The sequence below is a fragment of the Syngnathoides biaculeatus genome, chromosome 23 (genome assembly GCF_019802595.1).
Source record: "Syngnathoides biaculeatus isolate LvHL_M chromosome 23, ASM1980259v1, whole genome shotgun sequence".
NCBI lineage: Eukaryota > Metazoa > Chordata > Actinopteri > Syngnathiformes > Syngnathidae > Syngnathoides > Syngnathoides biaculeatus.
In genome coordinates, this window is record NC_084662.1 from 18,725,262 (window position 1) to 18,744,495 (window position 19,234).

General features: G+C 39.1%; 1 protein-coding gene across 4 annotated transcripts in view; it reads left to right on the top strand.

Annotated features, from left to right (window-relative positions):
- Nucleotides 1–19,234, top strand: part of LOC133496188 (neurexin-3b-like) — a 246,715-nt gene that overhangs the window by 202,378 nt on the left and 25,103 nt on the right. For 3 of the 4 annotated variants that reach the window (XM_061811438.1, XM_061811439.1, XM_061811440.1), the window contains 3 exons: nt 8,661–8,832; nt 17,083–17,172; nt 18,612–18,922. In XM_061811438.1, the coding sequence (XP_061667422.1) occupies nt 8,661–8,832; nt 17,083–17,172; nt 18,612–18,922 (573 nt within the window). The remainder of the gene's footprint in view (nt 1–8,660; nt 8,833–17,082; nt 17,173–18,611; nt 18,923–19,234) is intronic. The other variant, XM_061811441.1, reaches the window with a different exon arrangement.

Genomic DNA, 19,234 nt, shown 5'->3' on the forward strand with positions numbered 1-19,234 from the left:
ACAGAACACTGTGGCAATTTAGTTCAGCCTTGTATGGAGTTACAATACATAGCCTTCAAAGTTGAATTTATTTGTGTGTGAATAATGTGAACATGAACAGCAGCAATGGATGTCTCCATTGCTTAATACAAATGGATCCACAAATTGACGTTATCACAGAAAGCTTTCAAGTAAATGAATCTCAAATCAAAATAAGATGAATCTCATCTCCAGCGGGATAGAGAACAGAAGAAAATGTAAAAAAAAAAAAAAAAAAAAAAAAGGTTTAAAGGCGGTGGAGCGTCTCATGCTTCAATCCTCTCTAGATTATTCCCCCTTGTCACCTCTGAGGACTCTTCCCCCCTATCATAATCTTTCCCAGAGACACATTACGTTCCCTTTCTTATTGTCTCTTCTCATTGTTTGCCTCGTTCCTTCGTGTGTGACACCCCAGCAGGAGAGATGCAGCATAGTCTTTTTGATCTCAGACAATTCTGCACCAGCCTTGTGTTACCAAAATGTTTCAGAGCGCCACCCAACGCTGCTGTTCAGCCACGTCGTTCAGTGTACAGCTGACTTCAGAGGACCCACGAGGTCCCTTTTTGTTTGCTTTGTTCAGTCATACAGCAACAAACAAAAAATTTTTTTTTCCAGATTTTTACCAAAATCAATTTCATCTGCATATGACCCATGTGTTTATTTCAGTGCAGCAGATTTAAATAAATAAATAAATAAATAAAATGTGTTGCAGCAGCACATTGTAATTCTGCTCATGTTGTGCATATGTCTCTTTGATTCAACAAATACACAAAAGGCACCATTTCCTAAAACAACCACTCAAATTTATTTTAGAAAAATTAGGGGAGGAGAGCATGAATCAGGGGCCGTGTTTGATTTATTTTGTGTTCACTTGATCTTGAGCCTGCCAAATAGAAAGTTGTTGAACCAAGTGCTTCCAATTTTATTAGCTGCCTCCCTAAAGGACTTTGCAAGCATATTATGCGATCTAGCACAAATCTTGTTCATTGGTTTTTCCCAAGAAGTTTGTGAAAAGAGCAGTTGAATTGGTATTTAAAGACTACACGAGCTGTGCTACAATTAATACATTTTATTGGGGTTAAATGTAATCCAAATTTCCATTCATTCCCTGTGTATTATTTTTAATGTTATCAAAACATTATTTAGAAATTTGACAATGCATTAATACAGCATCATTTTGAAGAAGATTTAATTTTCCGGTGATTCAAGCCCAGCCTGTATTAACTTGGGGTATGGAGTGGAGGCGCCTGGGTGGGGGGGAGCGTTCGGACTCCTGAGTCCTACTGTAAACAATTTTGTAAAAACAGCAGCTTGATGTTGTTGTATGTGTAGTGTGAAACTCAAATTATACATTGGATCACGAGTTGAATTTCCCCTTAGAAGACTATAAAAAAAAAACAAATCAAATTCAACTGCATGAGTTCTTATAACCAATATGGATAGAAAATCTTATGAGAAATAGCTCTTATCTTTTGTTTTCAGTTGGAGGGGGTAGGGATCAGCTTAAAAAAAATCTGTGGTACCCAAAATAATTGGCATTTTCTGCTAAATGAAGTGCATTTTTTTCTGAATGTATGATGAAAGTGCTCAATGATACAGAAAAATTAGAAAAGACACATTTAAACAGTATTTCTTCAATTACTTAAGCATCACCTCACTCCATTATTCATGCAGGAGGTTGCAAGTTCTGTCACTAACCCCTGTTTGCATTTTAGCTCGAGTGTAAAACAAATATCATTGGAACCAAAATTTGGAAAATGTAATCCAAGTATATTGCTAAAAATCTTGAATTATTGATTGGATGCTAATTACAGTTGTGTGTGGTGACAAGTATGGTCCTTTGCTGTCAAGGCTCTAATAGAAAGGATGATGATCATTATGAAAAAAAGTTACATTTAACTAAGAATGTGCTCAAACGTTTATGGGCCCATGAAGATAGTCTGCACAATTTACTAGTGTATAAAATGTAATCCACGCTTATAAAGGTTGATTATGAGGGAGCCTAGAAGGAAATAAACCTGAGGAGAAAAAAAAACATGGGTGTAAAGGACAAAAATTGTCAGATGAAGTAAATTGCACTTGAGCTCTTTGGCAGTTTTCACAAGTAAAGTTTCTCCAAGGACTTCACTTGCAGCCAGGACACGTACGGTAAAGTAAGTTAATGCGGATTAAGATCGGCGCACAGTCGCTACTGGAATGTTCCAAAAGGCTGAGAGTGATAATGTAGCGCTGGAGAGGACTCTGCGTTAACACTGATAAATGTTTTCACCAGGCGGTCTCCCATTAGTGTCAGAGCAAGTTACAACCACAAGAGCAGACAAACAGGAAATGGAGAGAGAATGGCTGTAAATAATTGATAAGGCTGACCCTGTGTGATTCATATTGTGTGGCGGAGGATCAAAGTGCGAGCCTCCCACTTTGACATTGAGCCCGAGTGCAGGAGTCAAACCCATTACCTTCTCCAGTCGTGCTTCTTGTTTGTATTAAAAATGCAGTAATTCTCGCCCCTCAATCTTAACTAACGCAAGCTGGCACTCCAGAGCGCTGACGGTATTGCACCGAGAAGGTTACCTAAAAGTAGCACTAAGTAAAGCCAAGTGGAAGCCATTTCCTTCCCGCTCACTTGAGGAAGTTCTAGGCGCCTTCAGGTGTGAAATATAACTTGTGTTGTACCTCACAGTTCTTTTAGCTGTGGTCAATATTTAAGAGGTAGTACTACCTGGGTGCCTTCTGTCCTCTCATCAAATTCTGCTGCTCTGCAGAAAATTAACAGTGTCTGAATAAATGTTAGAGAGACTCAATCACTGTCATACCTTCAACATATGATTGGCGTATGTTAATCTGAATAATTTACCTTGACTACCTTGATATTATGACCTTTTATTTTAAGAACACTCGATGAAATGCATTAATTTGGGCTTTGAATAAATCAATGTGGGTATGGCATATTTGTCCTTCTAAATTGCTACTTAAGACTTTACATTCTTTAGAGTTAATTTAGAATGGATGCTACAGGGCAGCACGTTGGAGCAATCGGTTCAACCGTTGCTTCGTAGTTCTGATGACCAAGGTTCAAAGTCCCTGGCCCTGCCTGTGTGGATTTGCATGTTCTCCTCGTGCCTGTGTGGGTTTTCTCCAGGCACTTAGCTCCAGCACTCCCATGACCCTTGTGAGGATCATTGGCTCAGGAAATGAAAGGATGGATGGATGGCTGCTACAATGAATTGAAATCCTGTAACTGAAAATATTTTCATAGTTAAATGTTTCCCCGTTCTTCAGACATTTTTGAATGCTGTATGTTGAATCTCTGAAAAAATACGAGCTCTTGTTGTAAAATAGGGTTTTCACTTTCGTCTATTTTTTTTTTTTTTTTTTTTAACAACTCAAGGATGTAAACCAAAATGCTGTTATTGTAAAACTACTATGTCTGTACAGTTGCTAACACACCCTGCACAGTGTATAGGGGAGCACACAAGACTGCACACTACCCTTTGTGCAAATATCTGGCATGCGGGCACATGACCAAATGACTGCACAGTCCCTCTGTCAATTAGTTAAGATGAATAGCTTTAGCACTCTAAAGGCCAGGCGCATCTAACTGCGCTGCACCATATCTGATCTTATACAATCTATTGGTTGGACTTCCACCGTCCGCATTATCTGATTATGATGGCCCTTAAACACACAAGCTTACTTGGGTGGTTCCGTCAAAAGAAAGACTGGATGTGAAACCCAAACTTCTCCTCCTGGGACATTTGAACGTTCACATTGTTGATATCACATCTTCCTTCCTGCCACCGGAGACCTAATATAGATCTGCTGGAGTCATCCCGCTACAACTTGTACCAGATTTCAATCAAGGTTTGATTGCAATGCAATACCACTTTTTTTTCTTTTTTTTTGGGGGGGGGGGGGAATACTCCATCGTTGATAATCTTTTTTACCTTAAAGTCCATCATCGCATCTTCTCCTTGAGGATATTCGGTACGTAGCGATCATTTCTTCTTCGTGTTGTCAGCTTTTCACCTCCACAAAAACAGCTTATCAGTTGTGCGTCGGGGTCTGGGGCTTTGCAAGAGGACCATTCAGCGAGCTGGGGATGGAGTCTATTGTGTGCAGCTCATCTCTGTGCACTGGCTGCCTTCTAAAAGCTGAGATAGCTGTCTGAAGGATCGGCCAGCGCTGCTTTAACTGATCCTCTCTTTCTCACTCCGCCCACGGCACTCCATGTGTCGGAGGCATTGATCGCCATTGAATTGGATCGCGCTGGGCCTGATTACTGATGACAGTGTGTGTCGGGTCACGTGGGACCACAGAGGCTTCTTACGCCAACAAGTCAGAGCCAGCTCAAATCAGTCGGATGTCGGATTTACTCACTGGAATTACATGTGTCAGTGTTTGTTACACAGAGTACAACAAGCTCATACAAATACAGAGTGGTCACAACATTAGATACATTTGACATTCAATACAAAAAAAAATATCTGCTTGTGTCATTATCGTTATTTAGAATTTATCAAAGCAAAAACTTTCCTCTTTCCCCCCATGTCTCTTGTCATTTTACCAGTTCTTCCTTCAACATTAGGAAGGCTAATGTCTGTTTGCAATCTCATTATATGTCCTTGCGTGATGTTGTGTACGCCTTAAGTGTGGCCATCATTTTTTTTCACTAAACAGAACAAAAAGCCATCGCTCTCCAGACAATGAAGAGCTGGGCCACCGTGCTCCCAATGGCCCAATAAAAAAGCATAATTGGATCTGTCAATCAAACATTGGTGCAGTGTAGGAGTGCAGAAACGTGGAATGGGCCTCCAGACCACAGAGTGGGTGGGAAGGACAGAAGGAACTCTGCACGACAGCATATATTTCCTTCTGTCCCGGGGGGGGGGTATCTGCAATGGAAACTCAGGGCTGCAATTTTTATATGTTATTGGCTGTATAACTAATGATATATCTTGGTAATTTTTGTTTGTACTGTACTGTAAGTGATGTGGCTTTGGTACACTTGCATTGAACAATACAGAAGCTTACAGCCACGACATAAGTGAACCAAATGAGAGGATGCATTTGGAAACATATTGTGATGATACTTTCCCAGCCTAGAAAACATCTCACAATTCACTTCCAACTGTTTTAGTGTTTACATCTTGTTAGGATCTGTCCATGCACTTCTACTTACTATTTAACGTTCTTCCACACCCTGTTTGGGCACTACAAAGGTAGACCCTGTATTATTGTAACCGTCAACCTCAACTTCATTTTTTGCTTCAAGACAAAATGACAACATGATTGCTTTCTAATCACAAAAGTGCATAATCACACTTCTACAGAACCAGAAATAGGAATATGTCTGGTCATACCCATTGTTGAATGCACCATATATTTTTTTTAAAAAGTGGACATCTTGGGAATGACTGTCTATGAACAAGAACATGCAGCTCTTGCATTAATGCCTTCCATTTTTGATTTAACAATAAATAAACAAGCTATTTTTTTCTCAACTTGTAATGGTGGATAGCATCTTGAGAATAGTACAGGACATTTATGAGGGCAGCAGAACAGCGATGAGATGTGACGTTTTGGCGACAATTTTAGAGAGAGCAGACTTCGATGGTTTGGACATGTTCAGAGGCAAGAGAGTCTGTATGTTGTTAGAAGGGTGCTAAAGATGGAGCTGCCAGGCAAAAGAGCAAGAGCAAGACCAAAGAAAAGGTTTATGGATGTTGTGAGGGAGGACATGAAGACAGTGGGTGTTAGAGAGGAGGATGCACGAGATGGGCTTAGATGGAAAAAGATGACACGATATGGCAACCCCTAATGGGACAAGCCGAAAGGAAAAGAAGAAGAAGATCTTTGATAAAGATATGTTTCTTGAAACCCACATTATTTTACATTGAAATCTTCATCTTCATGATGCAAGTTTTTCTGTTTTGTTAACACAAGATCAGTGCATTCCATCTTTTGTCTTGACCGATTTATTTCTTTTCTCCAAAACTTTCTACCCTATATTTTACATGGATTTTGACAGCCCACTGAGATACTTGAAACAAATATATGGTGTTCATCTACAGAAAAAAAGGAGAATGCATTATTTAAAGAGGTCAAAATGAAGTGGACAATGTGCAGTCGTTATCTTCCACAAACACAATATCTACTTATCAAATTGCATTTACATTTAAGTGCGCATTATCCAGGTGCAAAAACTCTGATTTCCCTTTGAGCACAATCCACTTTTATTATGTACATGGGTCTGTTATTGAAGTTATAACAACTTAACAAATTAAGTACCCATTTAACAACCTCACTGACAGAAACCTTAAATTCACCACTCTGAGCCTTTCTTATGTCTTTGCTGACATTTCTTTTCCATTATTATCCAAGATGGACATTGTTGCAGGGGGAGAAAAAAGCTGCCATGTCTTGCTATAGGGTTGTGAGTCTGTAATGCCCTACCACCTTCCCCTTCATAAATACAGTTTATAACATTTAGATTTTAAGTACAATGGTGGTATTAAAGGGACTGCTGCAGGTCTGCAACTACATTTGCAGTATTGTGACTCTAAAGAAACAAGGAAAATGCAGTGCTTGTTTCTTCTATTTTCCTAGTTTCTTCATTCAAGTCTACTTAAAATCCCATTATCTATGCCTAAAAATAAACACTTTTGATGGACTCACATCACAGCCCCTTAAAAACACTTTTCAGCCATTATACACTTCAGAAGTAAAAAAAAAAAAAAAAGAAAAAGCTTAGGGCTCTTACTTTTTTGGGTGTAAACCAAATTTAAATAGTTTAATGATGTCAATTGATTAACTTCCTTTATTATCGTCTGCTACAGGGTTTTCATCTCATATTAGACAATGATATAAGAGCAGATAAAACCTAATGGTCGCTAATGATTAAATATCTTAAATGTTACCCTTATTAAATGCTCTTGTAATACCAAAGATAATTCAACATTAAATAGAGGTCAGCGGGTTTAAGTGTTAAGTTATTTTAAATTGGGAGGAGTACCTATAGTACAATTTAATATTGTCGGGGTCTGCTTGGTGACAATCAGCCACTTTGAGACAGTGTCCCCATGGATCAGTTAACAAAGTGTGTCTGCCCTTATTCCAAGCCTTTGTAATTTTTATTTTGTCATGAGAATCAGTCCCTCTGCTTCTGACTTCCAAAAGGAAGCAATTAAACACAGATTCCCAGCAGGGGATTAAAACAAATGGCACAGAAATCAGGCTGTTCCCAATCATCACCTGCATTTATTAGATATTTTTCTAACAACTACTAACACTTTTACCTGAATCTGCAAGGTCGCACAACGAAAACACACTTGACAGCCCAAGAAAATGAATAACTTCAAGGTAACTGTAGTAAGATAAAGACAGGCAGGTATAAATTCACAGATATGATATACAGTGGATCTTTTTTCTTTCCTTTGGAGCAAACTAAACTCTGAGTATTCATACAGATTGTCAGGAGCACAGAAGATATTCTTCCTTGCTGAGAGCATTACTCTTTACAATCAATGCTGGCAGTCTATTTTCATCAACAAGACGATGAAGGAAACAAGACAGTCCTCAGGTTTTCAGAGTAACCTGCCATAGCACCACATAACGTTCAACGTTCAACGTTCAAATCCCTAGAGGATATCTGAATATGCTCATAATGAATGATTACTAGATAAATAAACAGTAAATAGAGCATTATCTTAGCAAATATTGAGGTGTAGATTTGTTTTTGTTTTCCTTTATAATGCCATTATTTATTTATTGCTGTTGTTTGCTCCCTAAATGTAATTATCTGTCAGGGCGTTGTTCAAAATAAAATACGACTGTCGGAAATATTCCTAAGCAAAATACATAGCTAACATAAAGCTGCATAGTTGACATAAACATTGTTTTACTATTATGTACAAATTGTTTATACTAGTTTGTTCACAAACTGCACAAAAATGAACATCTGTCACGAACGAGGCTCTGGAGCAGACCCAAAAGCAAAACTCAGGTTGTGGAGAAGCGGTGCGGAATATGCCTATATTCGTTCCAGTATCAGAGATCAGTGAGTCTGTCCAAACAAGTAGAAGGGTCAGAATCGGCAGGATTACGGGAAGAGTGGGTAGACAGGCGTAGGTCGGTAAACGGGAGGTTGGAGTCAGGAGTTTAGAAGTGCGGGAACCAGGCATCAGTGGCAACGATCTGGTGAAGGACCAGTCGTCCCAAGTGTCCTATATATACACACCGGAGTTCATCAGACCGTATGAGGCCCAGGTGTTGGCCTCCTAATCAGCTGGCCACGCCCAGCCAGGACTGGACAGCAGGGACATGACAACATCGACGCTAGCACTATCACAACATGGGAAACTTTCAGGCTGCTCCGCCAATATTTTCAACCACTAAAATGTATTTCAGTATCAATGAATGCTATTCTTATTAGAAGCCTGTGTGACCTCAAAAGTATTTTAAGTTTTATTTTTAGTGCAATAATTACAATTAATTTAGGGTTAGCCATTTTAGGGCATGGAGCTAAGATTGTACAAGATTTCTAAAAGGTATTAATTGCATTACTGCAGTCTAGCAGACAAATTTATCGACTACAAAGTGTCATATTTGGCAAGATTTCATTTCCCTCTTTGTTTCTTCTCCAGGAGCAAGGAAAAGTCGGCGTGACCTTCAACATTGGGACAGTGGACATCAGCGTTAAGGAGCTGACCACAGCGGTAAATGATGGCAAATACCATTTGGTTCGATTCACCAGGAATGGAGGCAATGCCACCTTACAAGTGGACAACTGGCCGATCAATGAGCACTTTCCTTCAGGTACTGTTTACTTTATAGAGTATATGGTCATTTCACCATGGCTCAGTGGAGTGCTCTAATTTCTAAATCACTGGACACCACCTGTCTATTTAAATAAAGGGTACCAATATTAGCATGTAATTAGATCTTGCTGTATGTCTTTTTTTTTTCTCTCTCCAAGCATTGACAAAGCAACATATAACCAAATCATTTCAGCATTGGGACTGATATGTTTAGATTGCGAGCAAGCCAGGAGATAGCAGGTGGCCTTTTGGCCAGATAAAGTTCCTATCTGCCTCGATCTTAATAGAAGTAGCATGACCACAGAAGAATACAAAAATCATCAAATTGAATACACTCCATTGAAGGGCTCTGGCTTTCCTATTGTTAACACTGAATTTCTGCTCAGCTTGCTAGTTGGGTAAAACTGAGAGGGAAGTGGGGGATGAGGATATGTTGCGTTTCTATTAAACAAACCATCAAATTGAGTTGGGAAATCATTGTGATTAGCTCATTAAACACACATGAATCTTTGTTGATTATGTCCAGTCACCAAACTGTTTTTGCCTGTACGACGCTTGAGAAATCACAACAGAGATGTGCCAGGATCTTTTGTACCCAAAATGGATGCCCTGATGAAACTAGCAGTCAAGTTGTGTTTCTGTCCTGATTTACGGACACTCACCAAAGATGGCCAGAGATGTAGGATGATGACACATGCCTCTGATCTGGGATCTTGTACAGTACAGTATATGTGTAATCAGGGATAAAGTCATTGTCTTTCTTCTTTTTACGAGTCATTAGTCATAGCTTAGACCCACTGGGAAGACACCCAAGCAGCAGTTGAGGCCAGCAGAGTGTGAGATGAGAAAATGAAGACAATCAGGGACATGCATCTACTAAGGTCGAGTAATCATACTTGGGATCAGCACCTAATTGAAAGCCTTCACAGATCTCTCTCATCCTGTCAAAATGTCTTTTGTTTCTTAGAGGAATGTGGGTTTACCGTGAGACTACATTTACATTGCAGGTCCAAGTGCTCAATTTAGATTTAGTATCTGGTTTTATTTATTTATTTATGTATTTATTTACCCATTTATTTATTTATTTAGTCATTCATTTATTTATTTATTTTTACTTTTGTTGATTTTAATTGGCCAATCTCCCACACCACTGTGTACATTTACTGACACAAACCACAACCCCCGGGTGAACAATTTGCATGTCATCAACGACATCACCAAACATCTAAAACACAGAGGTAAACAATAATGTAGTATATAATAAACTTGAAATACAATGCAGTTGACTGATGCTCTTGTTGAGCCAGTTGAGGTGACTTGAGGGTCTAATGAAGATGGTTTATCGACATCTTCTTGGTCTTGTCTTCTTGGGGTGCCCAATTGAGCAAACAGAAATCATACTGCACAGAATACAGTATGTCTCAGCCCAGTAATTCCTTGGTGCCCCTATGTTGGCCTACCCGTAATCCTTGAAAAGGAGCCTGGGGAGAGGGAAGTCTTGGCTTCCTTGTACGGACTGCCCACAACTCAAATGCAGATAAGCAGAAGAAGAATGGAGGGATGGAGTATATCCAGTTTTTCAATCTTGACGAAAATGAGAAAGAAAAATCCTCTATTTGCACCTTTTTCTGAATCTTTCCCAAAATATAATCATGTTCTAACTAGCAAACAGTAATGAAAGCACAACCTCCGTTGTTGAGGCTAATATACGTACACCTCAAATTAAATGTTGAACAAACTGAAGCAGAATTTAATTAGTGTCAGAGTGAGTGCTAAACAACTAAGCTTTACGTGATTAGTAACTTTTACACAGTTCAAAAAAAAACTGAAGTTGGGAATTGAGCGAAAGAAAAGAACTCCTAATGTGAGACCAAGAGTAAACAAACTGAACTGTATCCCTTTTTCCTCCCTGCCTGTAATCGCCACATGCCTACAGCAATTTCCCAGTTGCATGCCATCACCACCGAGTGGGTCTCATCCTCCCCTGGCGTGACCTGGCACACTATTTGTAGTTTGGTTCAGTGCCATGCAGGTGATGTTAATTCCTTCTGTCTCACTTTCTTTTGCCATTGGCTGTCCTTTGCTTTTCTTCGACCGTACAAAGATAGAATGGTTTAGTGACTGTGTCTACAGAACAGTCATGAAGCACAAGACTCGTCCATGATGTGTGGCATTCATTTGGATACAAACCAGAGTTTAAACTAATTACTCGATGAGTCGACATTACCACACCACATCGTGAATTAAAGCTTGAAGTCAACTGGTCTTTATTACGTGTTTTAGGAAGCTCATGTTCCAATCGGACATTTTATCAGAGGACTGGACTATAACATTCTGGGGAGTGGTAAAATGTCTGGCCAGCAAAGGGACACTGGCTTCATACATTGGGATGAGTCCAAGAGTAGAAAAATAAACTATTTGTGGATGACAATAACAATTAGCCTCAATATTTTCAACTACTTTGCTGAAACAATATACTGTAAATGATGAAGTCATGAAATAATTGACTTCAATGCTTTATCACTCTTTACCACATTATAATTGACTACAAAATAACTTTAGTTGTTCAACCCGTGGTATAAACCTGTACAATGACGCCATAGAGCCCCATTCTTTGTCATGGTAGTAGTTTACAACATCGTGGAACGAACCATTCCAATTAACCTTGTGCTTCACTCATGTCTTGACTCACCTGTCTAAAGACGAAACAAACTGGGGGCATACATTGGACTTCTAACACCATTTGTCACACAATTCTCAATAATCCCTTCAACCTGGGTCCATTGGGCTGCAAACCAACACACTGACACCGAAGGTTTTGCATGATAGCTGGGCAATTGCCAAAAAGCAAAAACAGCAACAAACCTCCCCCGCCCATTCAATTGCTAATACTGTAAGCCCATGTTCCTCAGCTCCACTTTCAGCGGCCATTCATTTATCACCGCCATTTGACTCCCACCACCTTCTTAATTATCTCAATGTGCCGCTGAATCAATGCACCGTGGTTGTTTTCCAACGCCCTCAATATTCTGTTAAATGCCCGCTCAGAGTGTTTAATGAATGCTTGCCAGCTGGACCTCAAATGGAAATGCACTGCAAAGTCTTGTAACGTTCTAGCTTTCAAATCATTCAAGTGTTTTTAATCCCATTTTCTCTCCACCTGAATGCATTGGAATGTCTTTCTTTTCCACAGCTCCTTTGCGGAACAGTCGGTGATAGTAATTATACAGTCAGTGATTGATTCTTTTCTCTCCTTTATCCCTTGTAAAAGCATCTCATGAGTAATTACATGTTGTGATGCAGCGTCATCGACTCATTCTTCACGTTCTCTGTGTTTAACATGAAGGGAGCAGGTGCCACAGGGTGTTGGGGCTGTTCGATAAATAGTTACTAGATCGGGGCCTGCCTGTTCTCCCTGTTAGGGAATAGAGGACAGAGGTATTTGTTGATTGCTTGTCACAGGAATCTGTTTGAACTCGGGCTGAGTTCCACTTAATTGGTTTATTTAAAGTGGATTCATCATAGGTTGCAAATCTAATTATTCAATTTTATTTTGCAGTTTTAAAATAAACAAACATCAGGCAAGCACACACCTCTGCCAAAGCCCTACAAAATTGAATAAGCACCAAATTGAAAAAACTTATAGATGCCAACCTCTGAATTTGGCAATAAAGTTGATACCTTATTCACTAAAATGTAAGATAAAGTATTTTTAAAAGATGACAGAAAATCCTCAAGCTGCACATTGTGTCCTTCCTTCAACCCATCCAACAAATCAAATTGTACTGCAAAAACTGTAAATTACAGTAGTAACCTACTTTTGAGACTTATATTACAGTCTTGATTTAATTCTAAAATATATGACCAAGCCACCATCATGCCAAAATTGAATGAATACTATGAATGCAAAGAAAAGAGCACCACTGATGTGCCATTGATAGGTGAGAGGCACAAAGAAATAGGTCAGCTTGAATATTGGACTCAAAAACTCTCTCAGCTCTGAGATACTAATGCTGTGGAAAATATGACCATTATGAGTGAAGCGTAGTAATACATGGAGACAGAAAATGCTCTTTTCTCTCATTTTCTGTCACGCTCTACTCTCTCTTCATTGGGTTTGAAAGTCTCTGGAGTAGGAGTTTTTGAGGACGATTTCAAAATGACTACAATACTTTGAGACTGTTGTGCAATACCAAAGAACCTTGAATTTAGCAGGGGAACTAATGCAAGTGAGCCATAATTGTGTGGAGTAATTGCATCCCTGCACAGGCGGGGGGTTTCAAGTTGGTATCGTTGAAGTTGACAGGTAAAGTAATTAATCAATGTAAATGTTTACGATTAGTATTTTTTTTTTAAGGTTTACTTTTAAAAAGTCTTGTTTAAGCTTGTCCTCTTCCTGTCAGCGGTTTGGTAAATGACAATATTGTTGAATGCCCGTCTAGACAAATAGCTGTGATCCAATTTCTTGCTTTGGAAAAGGAACCACTGCAAAACATTTTTAAAGGTTTGCGAAATATGTGTGGGTATGGATTCATCACTTCGAGCCTGGGTCCGAAAGAGCATCCATTGAATGACATCAACCTGCCTCCCAGTTCTGAGGACCCGGGTTCAATTCTTGGCCCTGCCTCAGTGGAGTTTGCATGTTCTTCCCCTGCCTGTATGGGTTTTCTCCGGGAACTCGAATTTTCTACCACTTCCTAAAAACAAGGATGGTAGGTTAATTAAGTCTCTAAATTGCCCATAGGTGTGAGTGCAAGTGTAAACGTTTGTTGGTGTCCAAGTGTCCCCCGCATGGCTGGCAAACCAGTTGAGGGTGTACCCCGCAACGTTGTTGAAGATAACTGGGATAGGCTCCAGCATGGCCGTGACCCTAGTGAGGATAAGTAGTATGGAAAATGAATGAATGAGCCTCCAAAAAAGTATTGAAGGTAAAGGAAATTGTGAATATAGGTCGAAATAAATTGGAATCTTCACTTGTAGACTCCCCCTCGTCTTTATTCCAATTTATAAAATTTTAAAATCCAAAACATTCAAAGAATATTTAGACAGTGTACGCATACACATTTGATCGTTTTAATATTATGTACAATTTTTACTCTCGACTAATTGATAGTATTCGCCTTCTCTAATTAATGTAGCCTCACTCATTCAATATTTTTACTTTGTGTATATAAATGACATGCATATGGATTGGTGTATCTTTCCCCCAACCTTCATAAGTGCTTTCTCACATGCATCTCTTCCACCATTTTGTGTACTTTCGTCACACCCCACATTACTGCAGGGCCTGTTCAGTGAGATGGTTCCAATTTCCTTATATAACACTTCACTTCCCTACTTTTAGATACACGATCTTTTCGCATGATGTTTTTGGAGAGATCTTTGAATCAAGGAAATTGTTGGACCAACAGAGGCAGAAATTAGGCATGTTTTTAAAGCTCACAGTGGGTAGGGCGCCGCTAACCTCCCTGAGGAAAGTGTGTGTGAGTGTTGGTTATTTGTGGGGATAAGAGGCTTATTCCAACTAGGAGGCCCATAGTACGCTACGTACACACACGTTCCTTTTGAAAGCGTGTTGATCTCCATGCAAACACTGCAGCACACTCTTTCACAATGTCTTTGTTTTCAAACACCGAGCAGCCCATTTCTAAAATCCATGCTCATATTCAGAGGACAAATATGATTAGCGTTGTCAAAGACACAACCACGGTCGAAGGTCTCCAAGAACCTCTATCATTTCACACTACTGGATGGATAGTGAAGTTACTCTCACTGGATTTGGCTTGTGGTAATTAGACGTGTGGGTACTGGAAAATTATCAGAGGAGGAGCAAGGTGGCATTGAAAATACTGTAAAATCTCTTACAAAGTAAATATGGATATGGATCTGACATCAATGCAATGGGCATAGAGAATAAGGGATAGGGATTGAAGAATAAATGAAAAGTTCAGAAATTCCGTAGCCAAAGAAAGTTATTTAGCTGAGATGTGCACGAGCAGCTGATTCCATTCAAAGTGGAAAATGAAGAGCAGTGAGCAAATAAACAAGTGAAGCAGAGGAGGATGGATGAGTGTAGAACGAGAAGAGGAAAAAATATGCGGAACATTGCCAGACAAATTGAAGGTATCATTAAAATAAAGTATGGTTGTGGTGTTATGATGTTTATATAAACAAGGGTGGCAAAAATCCATCTTTCGACAGGACCACAGTTCATCAAATGTGTTCATCATCCCCAAATTGAAAAAATACCTGGAGCCTGTCACACAGGCCTATTTTTCTCCATTTTGATGCACTCTGGTGCCATGATAAAACCTCAGTGAGGTCTGTGTGGCAAGCTAGCAAACAAACCAACACATGGCGCTCTTTAGGCATCTGCGAAAACATTTTTCCCCATTTAAAAAAAAAAAAAAAAAAAAAAAAACACCCAAAATCTTAGCCAAGTTCCACATGAATTTAAAATATCCATGATCAAACTATTCCTGATTTAGCTGACAAGAATGAGATTTCACTTTTGCACTATAGTACTGAACTATATATATATTTTTTAAATGTAGGTTGAATTCCTAATTGGAACTAATGTGATTCCCGTTAGCCATAACCTTTCAAAATGAACATTCAAAACTGTTCACATGAAATTTAAGAAGAGAAAAGCATTGAAAATCTGAACATGAAATTTTATATTCCACAATTATACAATTGTTTGGACTAGACTCTTCCCAACAAACAGTTTTACAGGATAAATCTATTCCTACGCTTCCTTCAGAACCACTCCATATCAAGCGCCATTTTTATTGACAAGGTCATCCTTGTCCATTCTTAAATGACCAGATTGAATACTAATTTTGTCAAACTAAAGAGATCGTTCTCATTAGTTGGACAATTATTGTCTGCCATATTCAATCCAAGTGAAACAGTCTTTTCATTAATCTACCAGAACAGCGGGGGGAGGGGGGTATACCTACCGTATATTGTGACATTAGCAATGCACTGCGGGGCTTCACCGATTTGTTCCAATAGTGTGAAGAGCAACCTGTCCCCTTTCTAGAAGGCATATAAGGTATCTTTCAGTTATGGCCTGTTTAAATTGAGATTTTTAACTTTATTTTCTTTAGGTTGCTGTTCTTTATTAAAGGCAGAGACACAGAATAAAGGGTAACAAGTAGCTTCAGCAATATACCTTAGACTCAAAGAACTGTAATATTAGAGCCAGGACGACACCTTTCTAAATGATTCCGGAACTTAATTAACATGGAGACTTTTTAATGCAAAAATCTTGCATGGGATAAATGTGTTGAGAGAGAATTTATAGTAAAGTAAAACATCTTTCTAGTTTCATTCTTTCCATTCTGTTTTTCTTTGGAACACCTTCCACCCGAAGTGTTGGCTGAGTGACAGCATCGATCCATTCATGCATCAGCAGGCTACCAAAACGCTTCTGTCAGGTCTCAGATTACAACATGTACAAGATGGTCTGCATTCACATTTCTTGTTGTTGCGGGTTAGGGTTAGGAATCACTGTACTACTGTGGAGCTTAATTGCCATTTATGCACATTGTTTTCCTAAATTCGTCTACACGTCTACTAGGCTCCCAGATTTTGCGAGTATGTTTTATTTTTTCTGTTTGCCACCCCATTATCGAAGGAATGGTCTCATTTGTATGCATTGTCCCACTCAAATCTGGATCACCAAAGGAGGACTCTGTCCCCACTGCATATACTGCATTACTTCAGACGGCAACCCTGCCACGTACATCCTTTCCCACATAAAAACCACTACACCAAATTAAAATGTGTCCCAAAAGATTTAATAGCAGGTGGTGTCCAGTGGGAGAGTAAGTGCACAATGATTACCTCCAATTAGGTTAAGAAGTGTGTTAATGAATGTCTACCTATTTAACTGCTTGATATCCTATTTTTTGGTCTTGTTCAACATTATGAATGTTTTTTTTTAGCTTGTTCTGCAGACTGTATTTTGTGACTTCTTTGGAGCATACTTGATTCTCGCAGGTTAATCATACACTTTTTAACTCCCACGTTCTCTGTGAATATGTATTTACATGTGGTATGTTATGTTCTAACATAAAGATCCTTTTTTTAAATACTCAATAATAATCCAAAGCTACTTGGTTAAAACTGCATAAATATGTTCTAAAAAAAGTGATAAACAAAGATAAAAAATATTCTAAACCACTGTATAAATGTGTTTTGTATGTTGCCAACTCTTTCAAACTGTTTGTTAAACTTTAAGGCAACAGCGACATTGAGCGCTTTCAAATGGCAAATAAGAAAATCCCATTCAAATATACCAGGCCAGTAGAAGATTGGCTGCAGGAAAAAGGTAAATCTCTATCCAATTTCTCAATTCCATATCTTTGATTTGCTCTCATTTCCATCGGCTTGTTCCCTTACAACCTCCGAGAATGAGTAACCATCCCTTAAACCCTTTTTAAAAAAAAAAACATGTAAAATATTTAATTTCAGTGTTTTCCTCCATGTTTGATTTACACTTAACCCTCATTGCGTCTTTTGTCATTGTCATCATTTTAAACTTTGGTTGTATCCTTAAAACCAGTTAAAGGGACTGAGAAGGAAGTTGAACAGGAAATAGCTAGAAACGAGTTCCAAACCACCCTCTCATTCCCTCAACCCATCTTTTATAGCTGCATAATCAAGTTTATGACTCAACATAATAAGATTATAAACGACTTTTAAAGTTTACTGCACAAAACCAATATAACCTGATTATAAAGTCCCTTTAACAAGAGCTAAAACATGTCTTTAAAAAAATGCCATTAAGTGCTACTGCCTGCATGACTGCACATGTGCTATCTCATTTTTGTTTTTGTGACATGAGCATCTTGTCCCTCGACCCAACCCCTCCGCATTCTGTGTTCCCAATATGATGCATTATGGCGTGCACATAACAAGCTTGCATTAAACCAATGAGCTTTCGAATTGCCAAGCCTATATTGTATATTCTACGTCAGACTATTTTCATCTCATAATGAATTCATGGTGTGGCGGTGTGTTTGCACAGTATTTGGGCATATCTATAATTACGTTCGTGCTCATTTGACACGTGGTGAGTGTGTATTTCTCATTGTTTATTGTAACATCTGACACAATTTTATTTTCAGAGGTTTTACTACATGAGCACACAGATTTGTGAAGACAATGTTAAGAGTGCAAAATCCATATTCCATATTTCTCTGATGTGTATGTATTCTCTTTTCATAGTCTACATCGCATCTGTTATTTTTCTGCGTTAGGGCTTTTACACTTGCTGTAAATACTGGAATTTTAGGCAGACCTGGACAAGGTAATGAGAGCTTTGTCAAAATAATGCTGAGATTTGATAATGGAGATTAATTTTTCTTTATGGGAATTACTCAAACATTTTTATCTTCAATACAGCTCTTATGTGGGTTTAAATGACATTTTACAAGTTTAACACTGTATCCACCGGGTATATTTAAAAAAATAAATGTAGCTGTATTTTGTTGTTAAATACTGCAATTTCCGGCCTACGAGCCGCAACTTTTTTCACACGCTTTTAACCCTGCAGTTTATCCGGTGATGCGGCGCTAGTGTTAAACTCTTTCTGTGTACCGAGGCTTATAACCAGGTGTGCTCTGTAGGCCAGGAATTATGGTAGTTGTACTCCCATTAAAAATATAAAACAGTTGCACCATCTTACACCATTAAACTTTGTTTTCTATTCAATGTGTAGAATCCTTTTTTAGAGTATCAGTATAACTCACATCCCCCCTGTCACAGGCCGTCAGCTCACTATCTTCAACACCCAAGCGACTATTTCAATCGGTGGAAACGACCGTAAGCGGCCATACCAGGGCCAGCTTTCAGGTCTCTACTACAATGGCCTCAAGGTCCTCAACATGGCCGCCGAAGGCCACGTCAATATCAAAGTGAACGGGAGTGTTCGACTGGTGGGGGACGTGCCGGCCAGCAGGGGTGCGGCACGCACAACCACCTCAGTGCCGCCTGAGATGTCCACCACCTTTATCGAGACCACCACCACCTTGTCTACAACCACCACTCGTAAGCAGCGCTCGCCACCCACAATCCAGGTAAGCTCTCGAGTTTAGTCAACCAGGAAGGGGTAACATTTCCTTCGAATGCCATTTCTTCAGTGTCTTTTTTTAATTTTTTTTTTAATCGAGAGGAGAAAAAACCATCACCCATAAAAACACAGGGCGTGATTTAATGAAGATTAGCACATGCAAACATTGGATAGCACACTCAAACAGAAATATAAACTGATAGACTTAACCGGGCGCTTCATTTTGCACTTTCTGGAGTAGTACACGCAAATCTGTTAACTTAATGTGTAATATGATTAATCAAACCTGAGGTATATTCCGTTATATGGTTTTGCGTCT